The sequence below is a fragment of the Sander lucioperca genome, chromosome 19 (assembly GCF_008315115.2).
Source record: "Sander lucioperca isolate FBNREF2018 chromosome 19, SLUC_FBN_1.2, whole genome shotgun sequence".
NCBI lineage: Eukaryota > Metazoa > Chordata > Actinopteri > Perciformes > Percidae > Sander > Sander lucioperca.
Window position 1 is genome coordinate 14280004 of NC_050191.1, and position 20814 is coordinate 14300817.

Here is a 20814-nt window from a genome sequence, read left to right on the forward strand (position 1 = left end):
TTTGGCCTTCCCACAGACTTTAAATTATCGAGACAGCAGCGTGACACTAACTTCAGGAGCACTTTGTCATAGTGTTGTTGTCCTTAACATTTCTATCAGATACAACCACACAGGAACCCAGTTCTTTGAAATCAAGAAGAGCCGTCCACTGTGTGGGTAAGTGAACTGCAGTTTTAAATTGGAACATGCAATGACATTGTAATTTAATTATAATCAGATCAACACACCTAGAAAAGTTTTCATATTTAGATTTTATGTGGGCATTCGAGAGCATAACTTAAATGTGCTAAAAGTGTGTTAAAGTGTTAAAAATTGTACCAAAAAGAAAGCAATGTTTCTTTACACTGATATAGACATGGCTATCAATAGTGAGTAAAAGCTATATTCTTTCAAGTAAACAAACTTGCGTTAGAGGCTCTGTAAATACAAACTCACAAACAACAACAAGAAATCATGAAGGTTTGGGTTATTAAAGAGGGGAGGTTACTGTAAATGTGTTAATCAAGTCCTTAGCCTAATCTTACTGGGTGTACTCCAAGCCTAATCTGGTTACTCCCAGTCATCAGGTTATAATGTCGACATAGTGATGTCATTTTCTAAGCATCTGATGGAGGAGATCTTGTTTTAATCAAGGTAAAAAAAAAACACATCAGAAGAGATTGTGTTTTCATTTTGATGAACATTGATATTTCTTATGCATACACACAATACTAGTTTCTGTAAGTACTGAAGTACCTTATGAGTTAGTTTAAAGGTCCCATGGCATGAAAAGTTTTTTTTAACATTAATATGCTTACCCCCAGCCTGCCTATGGTCCCCCAGTGTCTAGAAATGGTGATAGGTGTAAACCGAGCCCTGGGTATCCTGCTCTGCCTTTGAGAAAATGAAAGCTCAGATGGGCCGATCTGGAATCTTCCCTTTATGACGTCGTAAGGAGAAAGGTTACCTCCCCTTTCTCTGCTTTGCCCGCCACCCACAGCTGCCCAGAGAATTTAGCCCACCCATGAGGAAATAGAGCTACAACCCTGGCCGCAAGCTGGTCAAGGCCACACCCCCACCCTCCACCTTGCCCCCCCCTCTCTCCTTCTCAATAGCATTTAAAGCTACAGACACAGAAATGGCACATCCTAAAGAAAGCTCATTGTGGGACTGGCTCTAGTGGCTGTAATTCTGCACCAAGGCTGAATTTCAGGAAAGAGACTTCAGATACAGTATTAGGGGACCACTAAGGTCTATATAAAAGAGACTTCAGATACAGTATTAGGGGACCACTAAGGTCTATATAAAGGAGACTTCAGATACAGTATTAGGGGACCACTAAGGCCTATATAAAAGAGACTTCAGATACAGTATTAGGGGACCACTGAGGCCTAAATAAAAGCATCCAAAAAGTAGCATGTCATAGGACCTTTAATGAAAGGCAACCTGCTGGAGCATTGAGCAGGGGGACCAACACCATGAAATGTGACCTCTCTGTAAGAAGTGGGAAAAGAAAAGAGACCTCATCTATAGACACAATCCCAATGTTTGTTTCCAATACCTTCCGGGTAGAAAACTGCGTCCCGTACATACAATTCAAGTGCGCTGAGCAAACAGGAATGGATATACTCTCATCTCAGTCATCTAAAATGCATCTTTGATGCTTTCTTATGTCAACACTTTGACTAATGTTTAGTAGCTTGGAGAGTTAATCTACCTGTTGGGCCACAGACTAAAGAAAATGACCCCACCCAATAGATAGATAGATAGATAGATAGATAGATAGATTTGGTTCATCAAAGACGCTAGCAAAGCAACACAGTACAAAAAATAAGCACAGCAGAGACGACAGCTAGGTCGGACCTCCATGTTTAAGTTTATATTTTTAAACGTTGCAGGTATGACAACCGAAATAAACAAGTTTGCAGATTTCACGTATCTCCGCAATTCAAATCAACTACCCAGAAGTGATTTTTGTGTTAGCGTGACACCACTGTGATTCAGTCTGTAGAGATGAATAAACATTGCATAACACTAAAGCATTTACAGTGTTCGGCTTTATGTTTCTTATTATAACATAGGTTTATAGATACGTTAGTTTGATGTGTAACAAAGTACCATCTAACTCATGGCCATCTCTGTATAAAATGAAAAATATCAAAACTCTTTGTTTTGGTCCTCTTATTCCCTCATATTGTCAACTTATCCCTTATTGTTCTCTTCTTTTCTTTCTAACCGCCTGTCTGCCTCTCCTCCCGCCTGCTGCTCCTCTTTTGCTCTCCCTGTGCTCTGCTCCTCCTCCTCTTCTCACTCATCCTCTCACTTCCCCTTCCTCTTCTTCATCTTCTCCTCTTCCTCCTCCAGGTTAATGGAGACAGCAAGAGAGATGATCAGAGAGTCTTTGCCAATCAAATGTCTAGAAGCCGTCATCTTGGGAATGTATCCTTTCCTGCACACACACACACACACACACACACGCACACGCACACGCACACACACACACACACACACACACACACACACCGAGCACTGAGCCGAAAGGTTATTTTGTCATCTGTGGGTGAAATCAATGAGACATGTTGCTCTAAATGTTCTAATGCCCCCCCACCACCGCCACCCTTTCCATTTCTTACCGAACCGCGTTGCTTGGCAACAAGCCCTCTTCAAAGTCTAACCCCCCACCACACACACACAATTCACAAGCTTAGTATCATCCGTCGGAGCTTAAATATTAAAGCAGCAGTCTGTAGATTTTACAAAGGCTTCGACATTTAGTTTCTAGACAACCTGCAGTTGTGTTCTGTCTCAACAGATTTGGTCCTCTACAGTTTCAACTGTGCCTGATTATGCTCTAGTGGTACTGAAGCTCTGGTTTGACTACAAAAGGCCCATTTAACAACTCAGTGGTGGCTTTTAGTGATTATATCTTGACACGGAGCCATCGGGGCCAAACATCTGTTGAAGTTGACTCTTTCCTGTGCGTGTTGTTGCCCTTGATGTTTTTAGGAGCTCTTTTTATCGGTTTGTGCGTACGTGGATGCAATCTTACTGTGTGTTCACACCTTCGATTTTACATAGCTTTACTGATAGTTGCTTCGTTTAAACTGCGACTTGTATGTGACAACCTACAGTACAAATGTGTCTGTCATCACATCATGTACATAATTGTTACAAATGCTGATGTCAAGGTAAAAAATTAATACCTTTTGGGTTTTATTTTGGGCAAACTTCTTTAATCAGCGTTGTAGTTAGAAGGTGAGATCTCTACTGCATCATCAACACTTTTTCAACAGGATACTAAGCTCTGTTTAACTACAATCAGCCACACTACAGGACGTAAAAGGGTCGGATTGGTGTGTGTGTGTGTGTGTGTGTGTGTGTGTGTGTGTGTGTGTGTGTGTGTGTGTGTGTGTGTGTGTGTGTGTGTGGTGTAAAGGGTTCTGTGGTTTCTGGGGATTTTGGCATGTCAACACATGAGAGATTTCTCTCTTTCTGTGAATGGATGGTCCAGTTTCACATGTACTAGTTTCACAGTGGCTTTTCTCCAGGGCTGTCTGGGTGGCAGCTGACAGTGACTCTAATTGAGACTGGCTTTAGCCTACAGATGAAAGGAGCCGAGAGGGAGGGAAATTGAAAAAGTGGCAACAGAAAACTAATATAAAGGCGAAGGATAGAAGGAACATATGAGCCCGAGGGAGTGAGAAAAGGAACAGAGTGAAGACATTCTATCAGTGTTGGTGATTTGCCTTTTAAACAACCTCACACTGACTTACATTCATGCCAGTGAGTGACAGTGCAGTGTCACCTTTACACGAGGGAAAAGGAGTCAGGCCCCAGCGAGAATTGAACTCGCGACCCCTGGTTTACAAGACCAGTGCTCTAACCACTGAGCTATGAGGCCCTACCTGGTTTGTTAGGTGACTGGCCTATCTTTTAAATGTTAATCACAGGGTAGGACACACCCTGTTTACATACTGAGTATTGTTAGGATAATGTGGCCTAACCAGTTGACTTTGTCATTGACTTAATGAATGCAGATCCTTCACTGTGCTCCAGAGTCCGTTTAAATGGTCCAAAAACAAAATAACATGACCCAGTGGGACTGAAAAACTGGAAAAACTTAAATCTCCTTAATTTCATTTTAAATTGCAATATAATCTTGTTAGCTCCTTTCCCACACATTCACCTAAAAAAATTATGTACATATGCTTAATATGTCTGATACTCATCAAAACAGTTTGTAAGTAATAATAAATAATAAAGAATGAGACAGGAGAAGATATAGAAAGCAAAGACAGAAAAGTGATGGGGAAGGAGGGGTGTTTGTTGTTGCTTGTGGCAGTTGGAGCTGTCTGTCTTCTTGTCTCTGTGTCTGGCTTCGGTCTGTCCTCTGCCGCTGGTTCCTTTCCTTCCCTGTTAACGGTGATCTGAATTCTCTCCAGGATATTCAGGGTTCATCTCGGTTCACACCAGCTCTTTGTGTGGGTTGGTGTGTTCACTGAGTGGGTTTGACTCGGTGTCTCATTGTATTAACCAGCGTGACTAGTGTTTTGCAAAATAAGGCTAGAGTACAAAGAAGTTGAGTACTGACAAAGTACAAACGTATTCCTAAAGAACTTATCAAAATAAAGTAACAACATGCGACAGAGTAAACAAATCTAATAAATTAAGGCTGCACGAGGCCTTTAAAAAGCGTATGACAGTATGTTTTATTTGGAACTATTGAGGCCTAACGCAAGCCATGACAACAGCCCCAGACTTGTGTCCACAAACCTTTGGCCGTATTTCAAGACCATTCCCCGAGCGGCAACTAAAGAAATGAATAGCCTGCAGTTTGCTTGACGATGAGGAAAGCACATGACTCTCAGTAAAAAGGCACCGCACATTAAGATGATTTTATGCCTTTTCCAGTGTTTTCTTATCTTGAATCTCGTCGCTTTGAAATGTAGCAAGGAAGGGAATGTACAGTAGAGAGAAACTCGAGGAGGAGAGGGGGGCGAGGGCGGGTGAGAGAGAAATAGACAGCGACATGGGGATGGAAATAGGGAAAGGATTAGGGACAGAGAGAGTGGATTTCAAAAGCTAGTGGATTAGATCTGTATTACATCCATAGAAAAAGTTTCTCTCTTACCTCTGCCTCTCAAACATAGAATAGTTAGATAAGGAATATTGAACTTTTTAAGAGGAACAGGGTGAGTTGTGTGTGTCTACAGACTTAATGTACAGTCTTTGTGTTTCTGTCACTCAAGTTCCTCTCAGACATGAACATTTAGCATCCAGACATGTTGTTAATCATTGTTTATAGCCGTCTCGCCATAGTGTTCGTGTGTTTGCATGCATGTCTTTTTTTGGCCTTTCACAGTATAACTACTAGCAAAGACAATGATCCATACTGTAAAAAAAAAAAAATGGTGTGCTCAGTTGTCTTGATTCATTGTGTTTCTTTACAGTTGTTAGTCAGTCTACATACATAATGATTTTAACAGTTTGTTCATTTCCTGTACTGACCTGTTCAACCCATTCAAGGCACCAAACTACACATGTATATTAAAGGTATAATATGTAACATTTCCACATTAAAATGTCTAAAACCTACTAGACCTATGGTATAACTTTGTTGGGTTGTTTACTTACATTCTCCCAAATGTTTCCAACATGTATAATGGCTCTGGGCTACCCCCAGGATTAAATTCCCACATAACGTTAACCACAGTAGCTGTATGGGTAGATGACTCGTCTAATGGAAAGTTAGCAAGTTAATGTTGGCTAGTTAACTCGTCCGTTAACATTATATTTGCTTGAGTCAGGCCACATAGACTTTCATTGGCACTGATGTCTGTTTAACAATGAAGACAACTCCCATGATCCCATGCAACTTCACAACGTCATCAAAGTCTGTCTTTTGTTATTGTTTTGATTGAGAGATCCCAGCCTCAGAAATTACATGCTGTGCGTTTAATTACAAACTTTTATTTGTACATTTGATAAATGATATGTATGTTTTGTAATGCAGGGCATGTTGGTTAGACCATGATTCACAGCCGGGTGTACTCCAAGAATTTACATTAGATTTAGTTATTTAGACAGCACACATCACTTCAAAACTGGTAATGGCAAAGCAGGAAGGGCGCTTTTAATGGTTTCTTCCTTCACTAGGCCAACGTACTAGGGCTGGGACAATATGCTTTTGTCCCGATTCGTGTTTTTTTTCACAATACATTGGTGCCGATTCGATTTGTATTGCGAATTATGATACGATACGATACAACTTTATTGTCAGCCAAGGCTGAAATTCTTTGTGCATCCCTGGGTGGCTCGCATAGAAAAAGGAGGACATACACATACATACAAACATACACGAGATCAACAACAACAACAGACATACATGAAACATTACCTCAAATGACATAAACTTCCAAATAGGAAAAACAAAGAAAACATGTATAACAGAAAATGACATGAACATACACACAGACAATGTCATTTATTAGTATTGAGTGTTGCGATTTTCTTTTCCTTCTTTTACAAAAACAAAAGTTGAATAATACACTTTTAGAGAAAATATATTAGGAGACATTTCTAAAAACTAATTGTTTTCTAAAAAGAATGCACATCACATGGCAGTCAGCCAGTCTGACATTTATTTCATTTGTAAAGAAGTACATAACATGGATTTTCTGCATTTTCTCCTTCCTGTCTGTTTTGCTGGAAACGGATATGATGTAGTCGCCGTCAGTGGTACCGTATAAAATATTTAGGTCAATCATTGGTAAGAAAAAAATCGATTCTGGGGAAAAGAATCGATTTTATAAATCGTTGCGAAAACAAATCACGATACATACAGTTTGGTATTTATATATAACCTTCCCTATTTAAGTATGTGTTCTCCTTTAACACTGTGGGCTTCCCTACAGCATGGAGACACACACACACACACACACACACACACACACACACACAGTCATGCTGATACACATTGGTATGTGTGTGTGATCAGTGGTCTAGTTTTGTTCATGGAGCTTAGTGAATATTTAATGAAAACACAGCAGTGCTGTTGCTCCCCGGCTGCTGAAGGTGACGGGCAGGCGGTCTGGCCAATGGCAAGCATCCATGGACAGAACGGAGCAGATGGTGGGCTACATGCCGAGAAAGATACTGTCCAGATCTCAGTGTTTGTGTGTGTGGTTGCACAGATTGCTACAGTTGCATCCCTGTCCGTGTTGAACTCTGAGAAGCTGTGCAGTCCACAGCATGACAGCCGACTAAATATAGACCTCATTCAGTTATCATTTGTGGACCAGTTTTTGAGAAATGAGCACTGAATCTGAAATCCCAGAAAATGTTGCAAACACGTTTCTCTGCCCATGAAGGGTTATTACGTCTCTGTTTGCATCCATATTTTATTGAGCCAAGTTGATTGTTTCTGTGTCAGTTCTGCGTTATGTTTCGTTCTGTTTCCAGTCAATCTTCTTCAGGGAAAAGAAGTCTCCTTTTCTTTCTCTGAATCCAGGATTTACACCTTGAAGTTTATGTTGAAAACAATTGAAACACATACAATATGAATTGCTAAGTTATTTTGCAAAACATGACCTATACGTAGTAAGAGATTGGGGTCAGTTGAATATTGAAAATGGGTTTGAAACTGGATTGGTCAGATTTGAAGGCGTTATACAGTGGGAAAGGAGGAAAAGAGAGAAGGGAAAGAAGATACGAAAGAGGTGGAAACTATGCAGATGGAAAAGAGAATGGAATGAGAAGGTCAAGAGGTGCACATAATCGCTCCATATCTCCTACTGAGTCGCTAGGTTAACCAAACACACGCATACCCTGAACATGTGTCATCATTTTTCTTAGGCTTCTGATGGCACCAGATAGCTCTCTCTAGCTATCTCTCTGTCTTTGTTTCTCTTGGCACATTCAGTCAGACAAGGAGGAGCTGCACAAACTGTGGCAGTCCCAGAGCCACTGTTTAGCCTGTGGCATTTTCATAGTATTGGCCTTCTGAGAGTCAGACTGAATCTAATTTCACATGACTCAAGCTGCTATGCTGCCTCTGCTGAGACAAATTCAAACAAATCCACTTTCACTTTCACTCTGGGGTTTGTACTTGAATGTATTTCAGGTTTGCAGTCAAATGTGTAGCTCCAGTGGTCTAAATTAGTTCATCCAATACAGTGAAATATACAACGCTTCAGATGGCACCAAGAACAAAAAAAACAACCCTCCAGATCCTTCCTTAACTCAGGTGTGTTGACCAGCTACCTGACCAACGGGCTGACGTCTCTCGAGCGTTTCCCCATCAGCTTTAAGACCCAGTTTTCGGGCCACTGCTTCCACCACGTTGTGCTGGGCGTTTACTGCAACGGCCGCTACGGATCGCTTGGCATGAGCCGGCGCCAGGACCTGATGGACAAACCACTGACACACCGCACACTGGGAGAACTGGTGGCCGAGTTCGAGAGCTCCTACAAGAGATACCAGCACACTCTGAAGAAGGTAAGAGAAGGGATGAAGAAGGGAGGGGGTGGAGATATGGAGGTAGGAAAAGAAGAATTAAACCCCCTCCTTCTGCCAGGTGAAGATCGGCCTGTATGTGCCTCACGACCCCCACGTCTTCCAGCCAATCGAGTGGAAGCATTTGGTGCTGAATGCTGCCCGACTGGGAGCTCAGGAGATGCGGAAGGAGCTGGAGAAACACGGACGGGACATGAGGATGAAGGTACATACTGTACACACACATAGACATACACTCTAGGGTTCGATCATAGTTTTTAACAGATTTATTGTTCCAAAAACTTAAAATTTGACTATTTTCGTGGAAAAGAAATCCAACTATTACATATTTTCGGCTGAATCGCAAGCCCTAATATAGATAAGAGCACTAAACATTTGATCATGCTTGATGTTCAGAGCGGTTGAGGTTATACATTATCTACAGACCACCTTTGTTAATCAAACTACATCATGATCATATACGTCATACTTTTTAATAAGATATATGAATGTGCCAGGATCAGAAATGAATGTGCACAAAAGAAATATTAGTAAATTAAAGGTTAAATTTCCCCGATTAATAACAGTATCCCTTTATGGTCTTCAGTGTAGTTTTGTTAGGAGAGTAAGTAAGTAAGTGTGCAGCCTGACTCAGAAGAAGAAACTTGGCAGAATGCAGCCAGAGGCAGAGGAAAATACAGACTGCACAAAGTGAACAAATCCACCAGAATGGTAACAACTGAACACAGCAGGGGGACAAAGGACCGTTTAGGATTCATTGGCCAGTTTCCAGGAGTGGGACAGAAGAAAACAGTTCTTAGTGGTGCAACTAATGGGAGTGTTTGTTTCCCAAAATACAATACAGACATGTTATTTCATAGCTGAATGCAAAAGACTAAAATGTCTCTCCAAATCAGATCAAGAGGGCCACATATGACCTTTTTTAAAAACAGTGAAAACACACCATCACGATGTACTGTACACAGTTACTATTCATGGTCACATGTATTACATGTGCTGCAAGTTATTCAGGTCCAAATTGATTTTCCCTAACCCTAACCCTTCATTTCCTTCTGTGATTCAAATCTGATTTTATTTATTCACCCATAACCAGTGCTGCAGTGTTTTTTGTTTTTTTAAATTTGAGAGTGAAGGGAAACACCTTTATCATGTTTGTCCATGAGACCAGAGATGGATGTAATGTCCTTTGTGCTGAACATGGAATATAAACTGCCAGGAATTATTTAGGGCATGATGGGAAAGGAAGGAATGTGTGAGTATGTGTGTGAGTAAGAGGGGCAGACACAGAGAAGTGAGTTTTTTGAGGTTAAATGTTTTATGAACACTTGGGTTTTTATGTGTCAATTTTTGTGGGTTTACTCCTCCTTTCTTTTTGCAATTTTGCATATTTCCGCAGCACATGGAATTCCATGAAGACGTGTGTGTGTGTGTGTGTGTGTGTGTGTGTGTGTGTGCGTGCGTGTGTGGGCTTGTTTAACTATATTCGTGGGGTCCAAAAACCGGGAGTCCAGTATACTTGTGGGGTCCTGACAGCTTTGTGGGGCCAAAATGCTGGACCCCACAAGTTTAAAGGTCTGTTTGAGGGTTAAGACTTGGATGTAGGATTAGGGATATAATTAGATTATGGTTAGGGTGAGGGTAAGGGTTAAGGTTAGGCATTTAGTTGTGATGGTTAAGGTTAGGGTAAGGGGCTAGGGAATGCATTATGTCAATGACGGGTTCCCACAAAGATAGTGCCACAAACCTGTGTGTGTGTGTGTTTGTTTGTGAGGTGCTTGGTGTTGGATAGCGGTATATGGACTGCATTCCATGTCAGCAAGATATGTAGGTCAGCGAGTTTGCAGCTGTCTCACATAGACATGGAGACACAAGTCAGACTCTGGTCAGCTGTGTAGTTGTTTGTAAGACTTAAGTATAATCTCTACTGTACTCCAGAGAATGTGAGGTAATTACGGACTTTAACGTGTGTTTGTGCTACTCATGTACATCTAGGGGACCCAGTCGAGTTTTAAATTTGACTGTGAGGTCATTTAGTTTGTTCTTCTCTCTTTTTTAAAGGGCTGTCTTAGGTCAACATTAGGTTTATGTTATGGCTTATGGGACGCACTACAGCAAGTCATTGACAGGCCTCACAAGTACAGACTTTAAAATGTGTCTTTTGTCTGTGAAGAACTCACAGTAACCCATTACCAGACTACTGCATCAAGGACTAGATATAAAATGTCATGGTTTAAAATTCAAGTCATTTTAAAGCATACGGCTTAAAAAGGCTGTAGGACGTGCGAGGTGAGAAACGCACACGCACACACAAATACACACACACACACACACACACAGACTCATATATCTAACGGAACCACATGATGTGATGACCTGAGCAGCTGTGAAATATGAGCCATTTCCTGGCTTTTTCTGTGTCCGGGAAAACTTGCCATCCATGTTCATTCTGCAGTTTTCTGCTCCCACTGAGATCTTAATGATAGCTTCAAATTGCTGTTTAATACACACACACACACACACACACACACACACACACACACACACACACACACACACACACACACACACACACACACACACACACGCGCGCGTTGTAGTATCCCTTTCCGTAGAACATCATTTGCCCAAACTGCCTTTTCAGTAAAAGGGGCCAAATTATGGAACTCTCTGCCAGACCAGACTCTCTGCCAAGTATACACTGTGCTTTCACTGTATACTTTCTTTCCTTTTTCATTTCATTCCATTTTATTTCATTTAGCTTATTTTTAATCATGTTAATCTGTATTTTTATTTTCAACCAAGTAGTGACAAGTGTCGTGAATTAGCTTCAGCTAAAAACATTATGATACATACATCAGATGACTGTTTAAGCTTATCTATGTTTTTTGTATCTGTCCCTATCTAAATAAACTTTAATAACTTGTTCACAGTCGGATTGTTTCTGGGCTCCCATTCATCACAGTTGCACTTTCTGTCCTGCAGCTGAGTAGCAGCAGTGGGTGTTGTTGGGGCCATGCTAGCATCATTTCTGTACATTAAAATGCCTGAAGATGTTTATGAGGGTGTAGAAAACCAGCATGTGTGCTGCACTTAACCATTTTCACTGGGTGAATGATTCCATGGATTTTGTGGCAGCAATGACTCTAAAATCATCCATGTCGAGCTGAAACGATTAGTCAATTAATTAAGTGTGAGGATTCGCTGCTTTTGTTCTATTTTATATTATTGCATTTTGAATACCTTTTTTGAATTTTTACTGTTGTACATGACACAAAACAAGCAATTTGAAGATGACACAGTGGGCTCAACGGAATTTGTTATTGGCATTTCATCACAATTTGAGATTCTGTTGACTATAGGATTATTTGATTAATTAGCAAAACATATATTAATTTATAATGATTTATGGCACCACGGGGCAGAAAAAGATAAAAACAAGCTGACAGATACACAGCAACCATAAATCAAAACATTGTCTTATAGATTTAATAAGCATATTCAGCAAACATTTAAGACACTTAAAGTCACTTGCTTAATAAAACTCCAGTATTCACTCTTATTTTTAGCTCTGGTTTGGTCTCCACCAACTCCTGAGAAAAATATCTGGCTCTTAAGGAGCTAGATGTCCAACTTTTTCCACTTCCCAGCTAGTCGCTCATTTTGCCTGCTGTTTGGTGCTGGGCAGGTGGCGTACAGTGTACTAGAGGATGGATACCCGAAACGAGCCCGGCGGTACCCGACAGGCCGGGCCGGGTTCGGAATGATGTTCGGGTTCGGGTCGGGCTCGGTCACATCAGCCCGATAAGGCATTGAACATTTTAACAGCTTATTAACGTGCACTTGTTGCCCCGTGTGCGCTGATGCCTCATCTGTTGACATTTCCGAATGCCTTCCTACAGTTGCTTAATAAAAGCTTTCCACACAAAAAAACGTACATGTGTCATTAGTATGAGAAAAAAAATGAGATTCTAACTGTTTCGGGCTCGGACAAAAAATATCTTAATGCCTGTCGGGCTCGGGCCGGGTTCGGTCACGGCTCTGTCGGACGCGGGAAGGGCTCGGACAGAAAAATGCGGCCCGATCCGCACTCTACAGTGTACAGCATCAGAGCTTTTTTTTTACTGAAAACAGCTGCTGCTGGAAACGACGTTAATGAGCAAATTTGCTTTAAACCAAAACAATGAGCTTAAAGAGGCTAAAATGCTGCAGTGAATGATAATGAATAGTGGTTTTGCACAATATAAATGTTAATAAATAAGTGTAAATTATCACATAAATAATGATATTTAGTGTTGTTGCTTTATGTGATTTTCTCAGATCCTTAAATCGTCCAGTGCCCAGTCCCCAATCAAGGAGCGGAGCCGGGGAAAATCCTTATCACCACGGCGACGACAGAGCAGTCCCCAGCGACGCTTCACGCGCAGAGACAAATCGTGAGTGTTTTTCATTGCTTGTTTATTTGTTCAAACCTTGGAGCGGATGGTGTGTGTGTGTGTGTGTGTGTGTGTGTGTGTGTGTGTGTGTGTGTGTGTGTGTGTGTGTGTGTGTGTGTGTGTGTGTGTGTGTGTGTGTGTGTGTGCGTGGTCTTGTATGCTCTTTTACAGACCACATTCACTGTTTCAGCAGCTTATGGGATTTTTAGAAAGAGAGAGACTCCAAACAATGGTGGTTTCCAAACCTACCAGTGAGTTCACCAGTGTTTTAATGGTGGATGCAGGTTTTCATCAACCCTTCTGTGTTCCTTCCTCCCCCCTCTCCTCCCTTTCCCTCTCCCTTTTTCTCCATGGCTCTGCTCTTCGAGTCAAGGAGAGTTGAGACTTTAGGTTGTGTGTGTGTGTGTGTGTGTGTGTGTGTGTGTGTGTGTGTGTGTGTGTGTGTGTGTGTGTGTGTGTGTGTGTGACGAGTCCTTGTTCTGCTCAGCTGACACTCAGCAGCAGAGTGCCTCCCTTCTTCTGTCTGAGATGCAGCATGTAAGGCCACTTAGGCTGCGAGTGAAATACTAATCCATATATAGAACCAGAGAGAACATGAAACAAAACTCCATAGAGAAATCTGGGAATTTCAAAGCCGCCTTGCTCAGTGGCCACCATGCACATATTGAAGAACATACTAAGGATCTTGTTTTGAATCACTAGGAGATACTTTTTAATTTGACATGAAAGCGGTTACTGTAGTTATGAAGGATATCTGGATTTTCTGTATAGATTTTTAGTGTGTGAATCTCTTCAAAGAGTTTTACTCTTTCTTTAATCCAACTACATTCCAGGTGAATTTTCCCAAATTGTTTTCTTAGTTTGAAGCACAAATGAAAGAGTAAATGAAGTAATGTCTAATGTAATTACTGTTATACAGTATCTCTGGGAAAAAGACTGTTTAAAGTGTGTAAAAACTGATATTCTTTCAGGGTTTGCAGCTCTTAATAACAGGGTGACTCACCTCTCCGATTCAATGGCAGGGAAACCTTGACACACACACATACAGGATGCTGAGTGTGTTTGCGTGTTCTGTCAGCTGTGTGGTAGGATGTAACACAATCTGACTTGGACAGCAGCTGCAGCCCAGCCGTACTGCAGAGTCACCACAAACACACACAAACACACACACTCTGCACCAAAATTAGTGACATTCTCGGTGTTGCCATTGCCATGCACTGCGCTGACCTTTTTTTTTTTTCACATGGAACTTCCACATTACAAACTTACGAACAGGAATTGAATAGGCAGTAGTTATCCAGCTGATTCAGGATTCCTACATTACAGGACTTTGAAAGGTGTTTTTCAGCTTGAAAGATTTCTCTGGGGAAGTTTGGGGAATATCAGGTACACAAAGTGTTCTGCCTACTGTATTTAACCACTACGCCCCCTAGTGTTGAGTAATGAAAATCTCAAAAATAGAAGGACTTTGGAGAGGACTATCATTTAGAAAACCTATAAACCCAGTTTTGTTGACTTTTTAAAAAAGGTATTACAAAATCCTCAGTTGATTGAGGAGGGTTTATAACCCTCATGCTTATAAGTGTCCTAAACTTAATAAGGTGGCTTAAAGCCAAACTTGATCCTCTGCCCGTCATTGGCTAGAGACACGTGATTTATTTTTTTTTTTAATGAAGTTCAGTGAGGTGAAACCTGCTAAAACCTGTTATTATGCAAAAATTTCTCTCATGAAATCTCATCACAAGGAGCTACAGATATGCGAGTTAGAGAAAGGTCAAGTGAGTGTGGAAAGTTTCTTTTATTATCGTAAATCTGCTTCTTTCCCCTTCAGGGTTGAGTCAAATACATTGTTATTTTAATCTTCATAAAAGTTAATTGTCTCATCAGTGCAGAGAAACAGTTTAAATGATCAGGACACATCGGAACATCACATTACCACTTTAAACCACTTGAATGTGGTACTTAGCTGTTATCAAGAGAGCACTTACACACTTAACAACATGTTGCCACTTCACACAGACTGCTCCAGCAGAGACAGCCTAATGATCTGCTGCTGCGGTCTAAACAGCCGAGAGCACGGATGCTTTGACAGCACAGGGTTATTTTAGCAGCATGATCAAGACGTTTTAGGAGGCTTTTAACAGCGCTGCCTGCTATACACCAATAGATGCAACGCAACACTAAATTAAGTGAAGGGCAGAAGAAAGGCTGGAAAGAGGAAGGTCTTTTTTGATACATACTATACTATGACTTTTTATGATTTTTTTGCGACATACTATACTATGACGTTTCATGACTTTTTTCGACATACTATGACTTTTCGACATACTATACTATGACTTTTTTCGACATACTATACTATGACTTTTCTGACTTTTTCAAGGTACTATACTATGACGTTGACATACTTTACTATGACTTTTTTATGACTTGTTTCGAAATTCTATACTATGACATTTTTTATTCAATGTACTATACTATGACTTTGACATACTATACTATGACTTTTTCGACCTACTATACTATGACTTTTTTATGACTTTTTTCGACATAGTATACTATGAATTTTATGACTTTTTTGACATATGCTATGACTTCTGTATGACTTTTCGACATACTATACTATGACTTTTTCATGACTTTTTTCGACATTCTATGACTTTTTTATGATTTTCTTCAACATACTATACTGTGACTTCTTATGACTTTTTTCAACATACTATACTATGACTTTTTTATGACTTTTCGACATGCTATACTATGACTTTTTTGCAACATACTATACTATGACTTTTTTCGACATACTATACTGTGACTTTTTTCCACATACTATGCTATGACTTTTTATGATTTTCTTTGACATACTATACTATGACGTTTTTCAGCATACTATACTTATGACTTTTCAACACACAATACCATCACGTTTTTGCGACTTACTATACTAGGACTTTTTATGACTTTTTTTTTGACATACTATACTATGACTTTTTTATGACTTTTTCGACATATGCTGACTTTTTATGACTTTTCGAAATACTATACTATGACATTTGTTCGAATTACTATACTATGACTTTTTTCGACATACTATACTATGACTTTTTATGATTTTTTGTGACATACTATACTATGACTTTTTATGACTTTTTTCGACATACTGTACTATGACTTTTTTTCAACATACTATACTATGACTTTTTTCGACATACTATACTATGACTTTTTTATGACTTTTCGACATGCTATACTATGACTTTTTTGCAACATACTATACTATGACTTTTCATGACTTTTTTCGACATAATATACTGTGACTTTTTTCCACACACTATATTATGACTTTTTTATGATTTTCTTTGACATACTATACTATGACGTTTTTCAACATACTATACTATGACTTTTTCGACATATGCTATGACTTTTTTGACTTTTCAACACACTATACCATCACGTTTTTGCGACTTACTATACTATGACTTTTTATGACTTTTTCAACATATGCTGACTTTTTATGACTTTTTTACGACATACTATACTATGACTTTTTATGACTTTTTTGCGACATACTATACTATGACTTTTTATGACTTTTTTGCGACATACTATACTATGACTTTTTATGACTTTTTTGCGACATACTATACTATGACTTTTTATGACTTTTTTCAACATACTATACTATGACTTTTTATGATTTTTTGCGACATACTATACTATGACTTTTTATGACTTTTTTCGACATACTATACTATGAGTTTTTATGATTTTTTTGCGACATACTATACTATGAGTTTGTTTTTATGACTTTTTTCGACATACTATACTATGACTTTTTCATTACCTTTTTTGACATACTATACTATGACTTTTTTTGACATACTATACTATGACTTTTCATGACTTTTTTCGACATACTATACCATTACTTTTTTATGATTTTCTTTGACATACTATACTATGACGTTTTTCAGCATACTATACTTATGACTTTTCAACACACAATACCATCACGTTTTTGCGACTTACTATACTAGGACTTTTTATGACTTTTTTTTTGACATACTATACTATGACTTTTTTATGACTTTTTCGACATATGCTGACTTTTTATGACTTTTCGAAATACTATACTATGACATTTGTTCGAATTACTATACTATGACTTTTTTCGACATACTATACTATGACTTTTTATGATTTTTTGTGACATACTATACTATGACTTTTTATGACTTTTTTCGACATACTGTACTATGACTTTTTTTCAACATACTATACTATGACTTTTTTCGACATACTATACTATGACTTTTTTATGACTTTTCGACATGCTATACTATGACTTTTTTGCAACATACTATACTATGACTTTTCATGACTTTTTTCGACATAATATACTGTGACTTTTTTCCACACACTATATTATGACTTTTTTATGATTTTCTTTGACATACTATACTATGACGTTTTTCAACATACTATACTATGACTTTTTCGACATATGCTATGACTTTTTTGACTTTTCAACACACTATACCATCACGTTTTTGCGACTTACTATACTATGACTTTTTATGACTTTTTCAACATATGCTGACTTTTTATGACTTTTTTACGACATACTATACTATGACTTTTTATGACTTTTTTGCGACATACTATACTATGACTTTTTATGACTTTTTTGCGACATACTATACTATGACTTTTTATGACTTTTTTGCGACATACTATACTATGACTTTTTATGACTTTTTTCAACATACTATACTATGACTTTTTATGATTTTTTGCGACATACTATACTATGACTTTTTATGACTTTTTTCGACATACTATACTATGAGTTTTTATGATTTTTTTGCGACATACTATACTATGAGTTTGTTTTTATGACTTTTTTCGACATACTATACTATGACTTTTTCATTACCTTTTTTGACATACTATACTATGACTTTTTTTGACATACTATACTATGACTTTTCATGACTTTTTTCGACATACTATACCATTACTTTTTTATGATTTTCTTCGACATACCATACTATGACTTATTTATGACTTTTCAACATACTATACTATGGCTTTTGTATGATTTTTTTGACATATACTATGACTTTTTATGACTTTTCGACATATGCTATGACTTTTTTATGACTTTTCGACGTACTATACTATGACTTTTTTCGACATACTATACTGTGACTTTTTACCACATACTATACTATGACTTTTTATGATTTTCTTTGACATACTATACTATGACGTTTTTCAGCATACTATACTATGACTTTTTATGACTTTTTCGACATAATATACTGTGACTTTTTTCCACACACTATATTATGACTTTTTTATGATTTTCTTTGACATACTATACTATGACGTTTTTCAACATACTATACTATGACTTTTTCGACATATGCTATGACTTTTATGACTTTTCAACACACTATACCATCACGTTTTTGCGACTTACTATACTAAGACTTTTTTATGACTTTTTAACACACAATACCATCACGTTTTTGCGACTTACTATACTAGGACTTTTTATGACTTTTTTTCGACATACTATATTATGACTTTTTTATGACTTTTTCGACATATGCTGACTTTTTATGACTTTTCGACATACTATACTATGACATTTGTTCGAATTACTATACTATGACTTTTTTTGACATACTATACTATGACTTTTTATGACTTTTTTCGACATACTATACTATGACTTTTTATGACTTTTTTCGACATACTATACTATGACTTTTTATGATTTTTTGCAACATACTATACTATGACTTTTTATGACTTTTTTCGACATACTATACTATGACTTTTTTTCGACATACTATACTATGACTTTTTATGATTTTTTGCGACATACTATACTATGACTTTTTATGACTTTTTTCGACATACCATACTATGACTTTTTTTCGACATACTATACTATGACTTTTTTCGACATACTATGACTTTTTTATGACTTTTTGACATGCTATACTATGACTTTTTTGCAACATACTATACTATGACTTTTCATGACTTTTTTTGACATACTATACTGTGACTTTTTTTCCACATACTATATTATGACTTTTTTATGATTTTCTTTGACATACTATACTATGACATTTTTCAACATACTATACTATGACTTTTTCGACATATGCTATGACTTTTTTATAACTTTTCAACACACTATACCATCACGTTTTTGCGACTTACTATACTATGACTTTTTATGACTTTTTTTCGACATACTATACTGTGACTTTTTTCTGACTTTTTCAACATATGCTGACTTTTTATGACTTTTCGACATACTATACTATGACGTTTTTGCGACTTGCTATACTGTGACTTTTTATGACTTTTTTTCAACATACTATACTATGACTTTTTATGATTTTTTTGCGACATACTATACTATGACTTTTTATGACTTTTTTGCGACATACTATACTATGACTTTTTATGACTTTTTTGCGACATACTATACTATGACTTTTTATGACTTTTTTCGACATACTATACTATGACTTTTTATGATTTTTTGCGACATACTATACTATGATTTTTTATGACTTTTTTCGACATACTATACTATGACTTTTTTTCAACATACTATACTATGACTTTTTATGATTTTTTGCGACATACTATACTATGACTTTTTATGACTTTTTTCGACATACCATACTATGACTTTTTTTCGCATACTATACTATGACTTTTTTCGACATACTATGACTTTTTTATGACTTTTTGACATGCTATACTATGACTTTTTTGCAACATACTATACTATGAGTTTTTGACTTTTTTCGACATACTATACTATGACTTTTCATGACTTTTTTCGACATACTATACTATGACTTTTTATGACTTTTTTTCAACATATTATACTATGACTTTTTATGATTTTTTTGCGACAAACTATACTATGAGTTTTTATGACTTTTTTCGACATAATATACTATGACTTTTTATGATTTTTTTGCGACATACTATACTATGACTTTTTATGACTTTTTTGCGACATACTATACTATGACTTTTTATGACTTTTTTGCGACATACTATACTATGACTTTTCATGATTTTTTGCGACATGCTATACTATGACTTTTTTGCAACATACTATACTATGACTTTTCATGACTTTTTTCGACATAATATACTGTGACTTTTTTCCACACACTATATTATGACTTTTTTATGATTTTCTTTGACATACTATACTATGACGTTTTTCAACATACTATACTATGACTTTTTCGACATATGCTATGACTTTTTTGACTTTTCAACACACTATACCATCACGTTTTTGCGACTTACTATACTATGACTTTTTATGACTTTTTCAACATATGCTGACTTTTTATGACTTTTTTACGACATACTATACTATGACTTTTTATGACTTTTTTGCGACATACTATACTATGACTTTTTATGACTTTTTTGCGACATACTATACTATGACTTTTTATGACTTTTTTGCGACATACTATACTATGACTTTTTATGACTTTTTTCAACATACTATACTATGACTTTTTATGATTTTTTGCGACATACTATACTATGACTTTTTATGACTTTTTTCGACATACTATACTATGAGTTTTTATGATTTTTTTGCGACATACTATACTATGACTTTTTCATTACCTTTTTTGACATACTATACTATGACTTTTTTTGACATACTATACTATGACTTTTCATGACTTTTTTCGACATACTATACCATTACTTTTTTATGATTTTCTTCGACATACCATACTATGACTTATTTATGACTTTTCAACATACTATACTATGGCTTTTGTATGATTTTTTTGACATATACTATGACTTT

The 20814-nt window shown here is 37.3% G+C and overlaps 1 protein-coding gene and 1 non-coding gene across 2 annotated transcripts in view; one reads left to right on the plus strand and one right to left on the minus strand.

Annotated features, from left to right (window-relative positions):
• vash2 (vasohibin 2) overlaps nucleotides 1–20814 on the plus strand; it is a 45490-nt gene that overhangs the window by 15284 nt on the left and 9392 nt on the right. The window contains exons 4-8 of the mRNA XM_031308320.2: nucleotides 100–156; nucleotides 2344–2418; nucleotides 8238–8475; nucleotides 8555–8698; nucleotides 12811–12926. Coding sequence (XP_031164180.1) covers nucleotides 100–156; nucleotides 2344–2418; nucleotides 8238–8475; nucleotides 8555–8698; nucleotides 12811–12926 — 630 coding nt within the window. The remainder of the gene's footprint in view (nucleotides 1–99; nucleotides 157–2343; nucleotides 2419–8237; nucleotides 8476–8554; nucleotides 8699–12810; nucleotides 12927–20814) is intronic.
• trnat-ugu lies at nucleotides 3808–3880 on the minus strand. Its single transcript has one exon. It is a non-coding gene; the product is annotated as a tRNA-Thr (tRNA).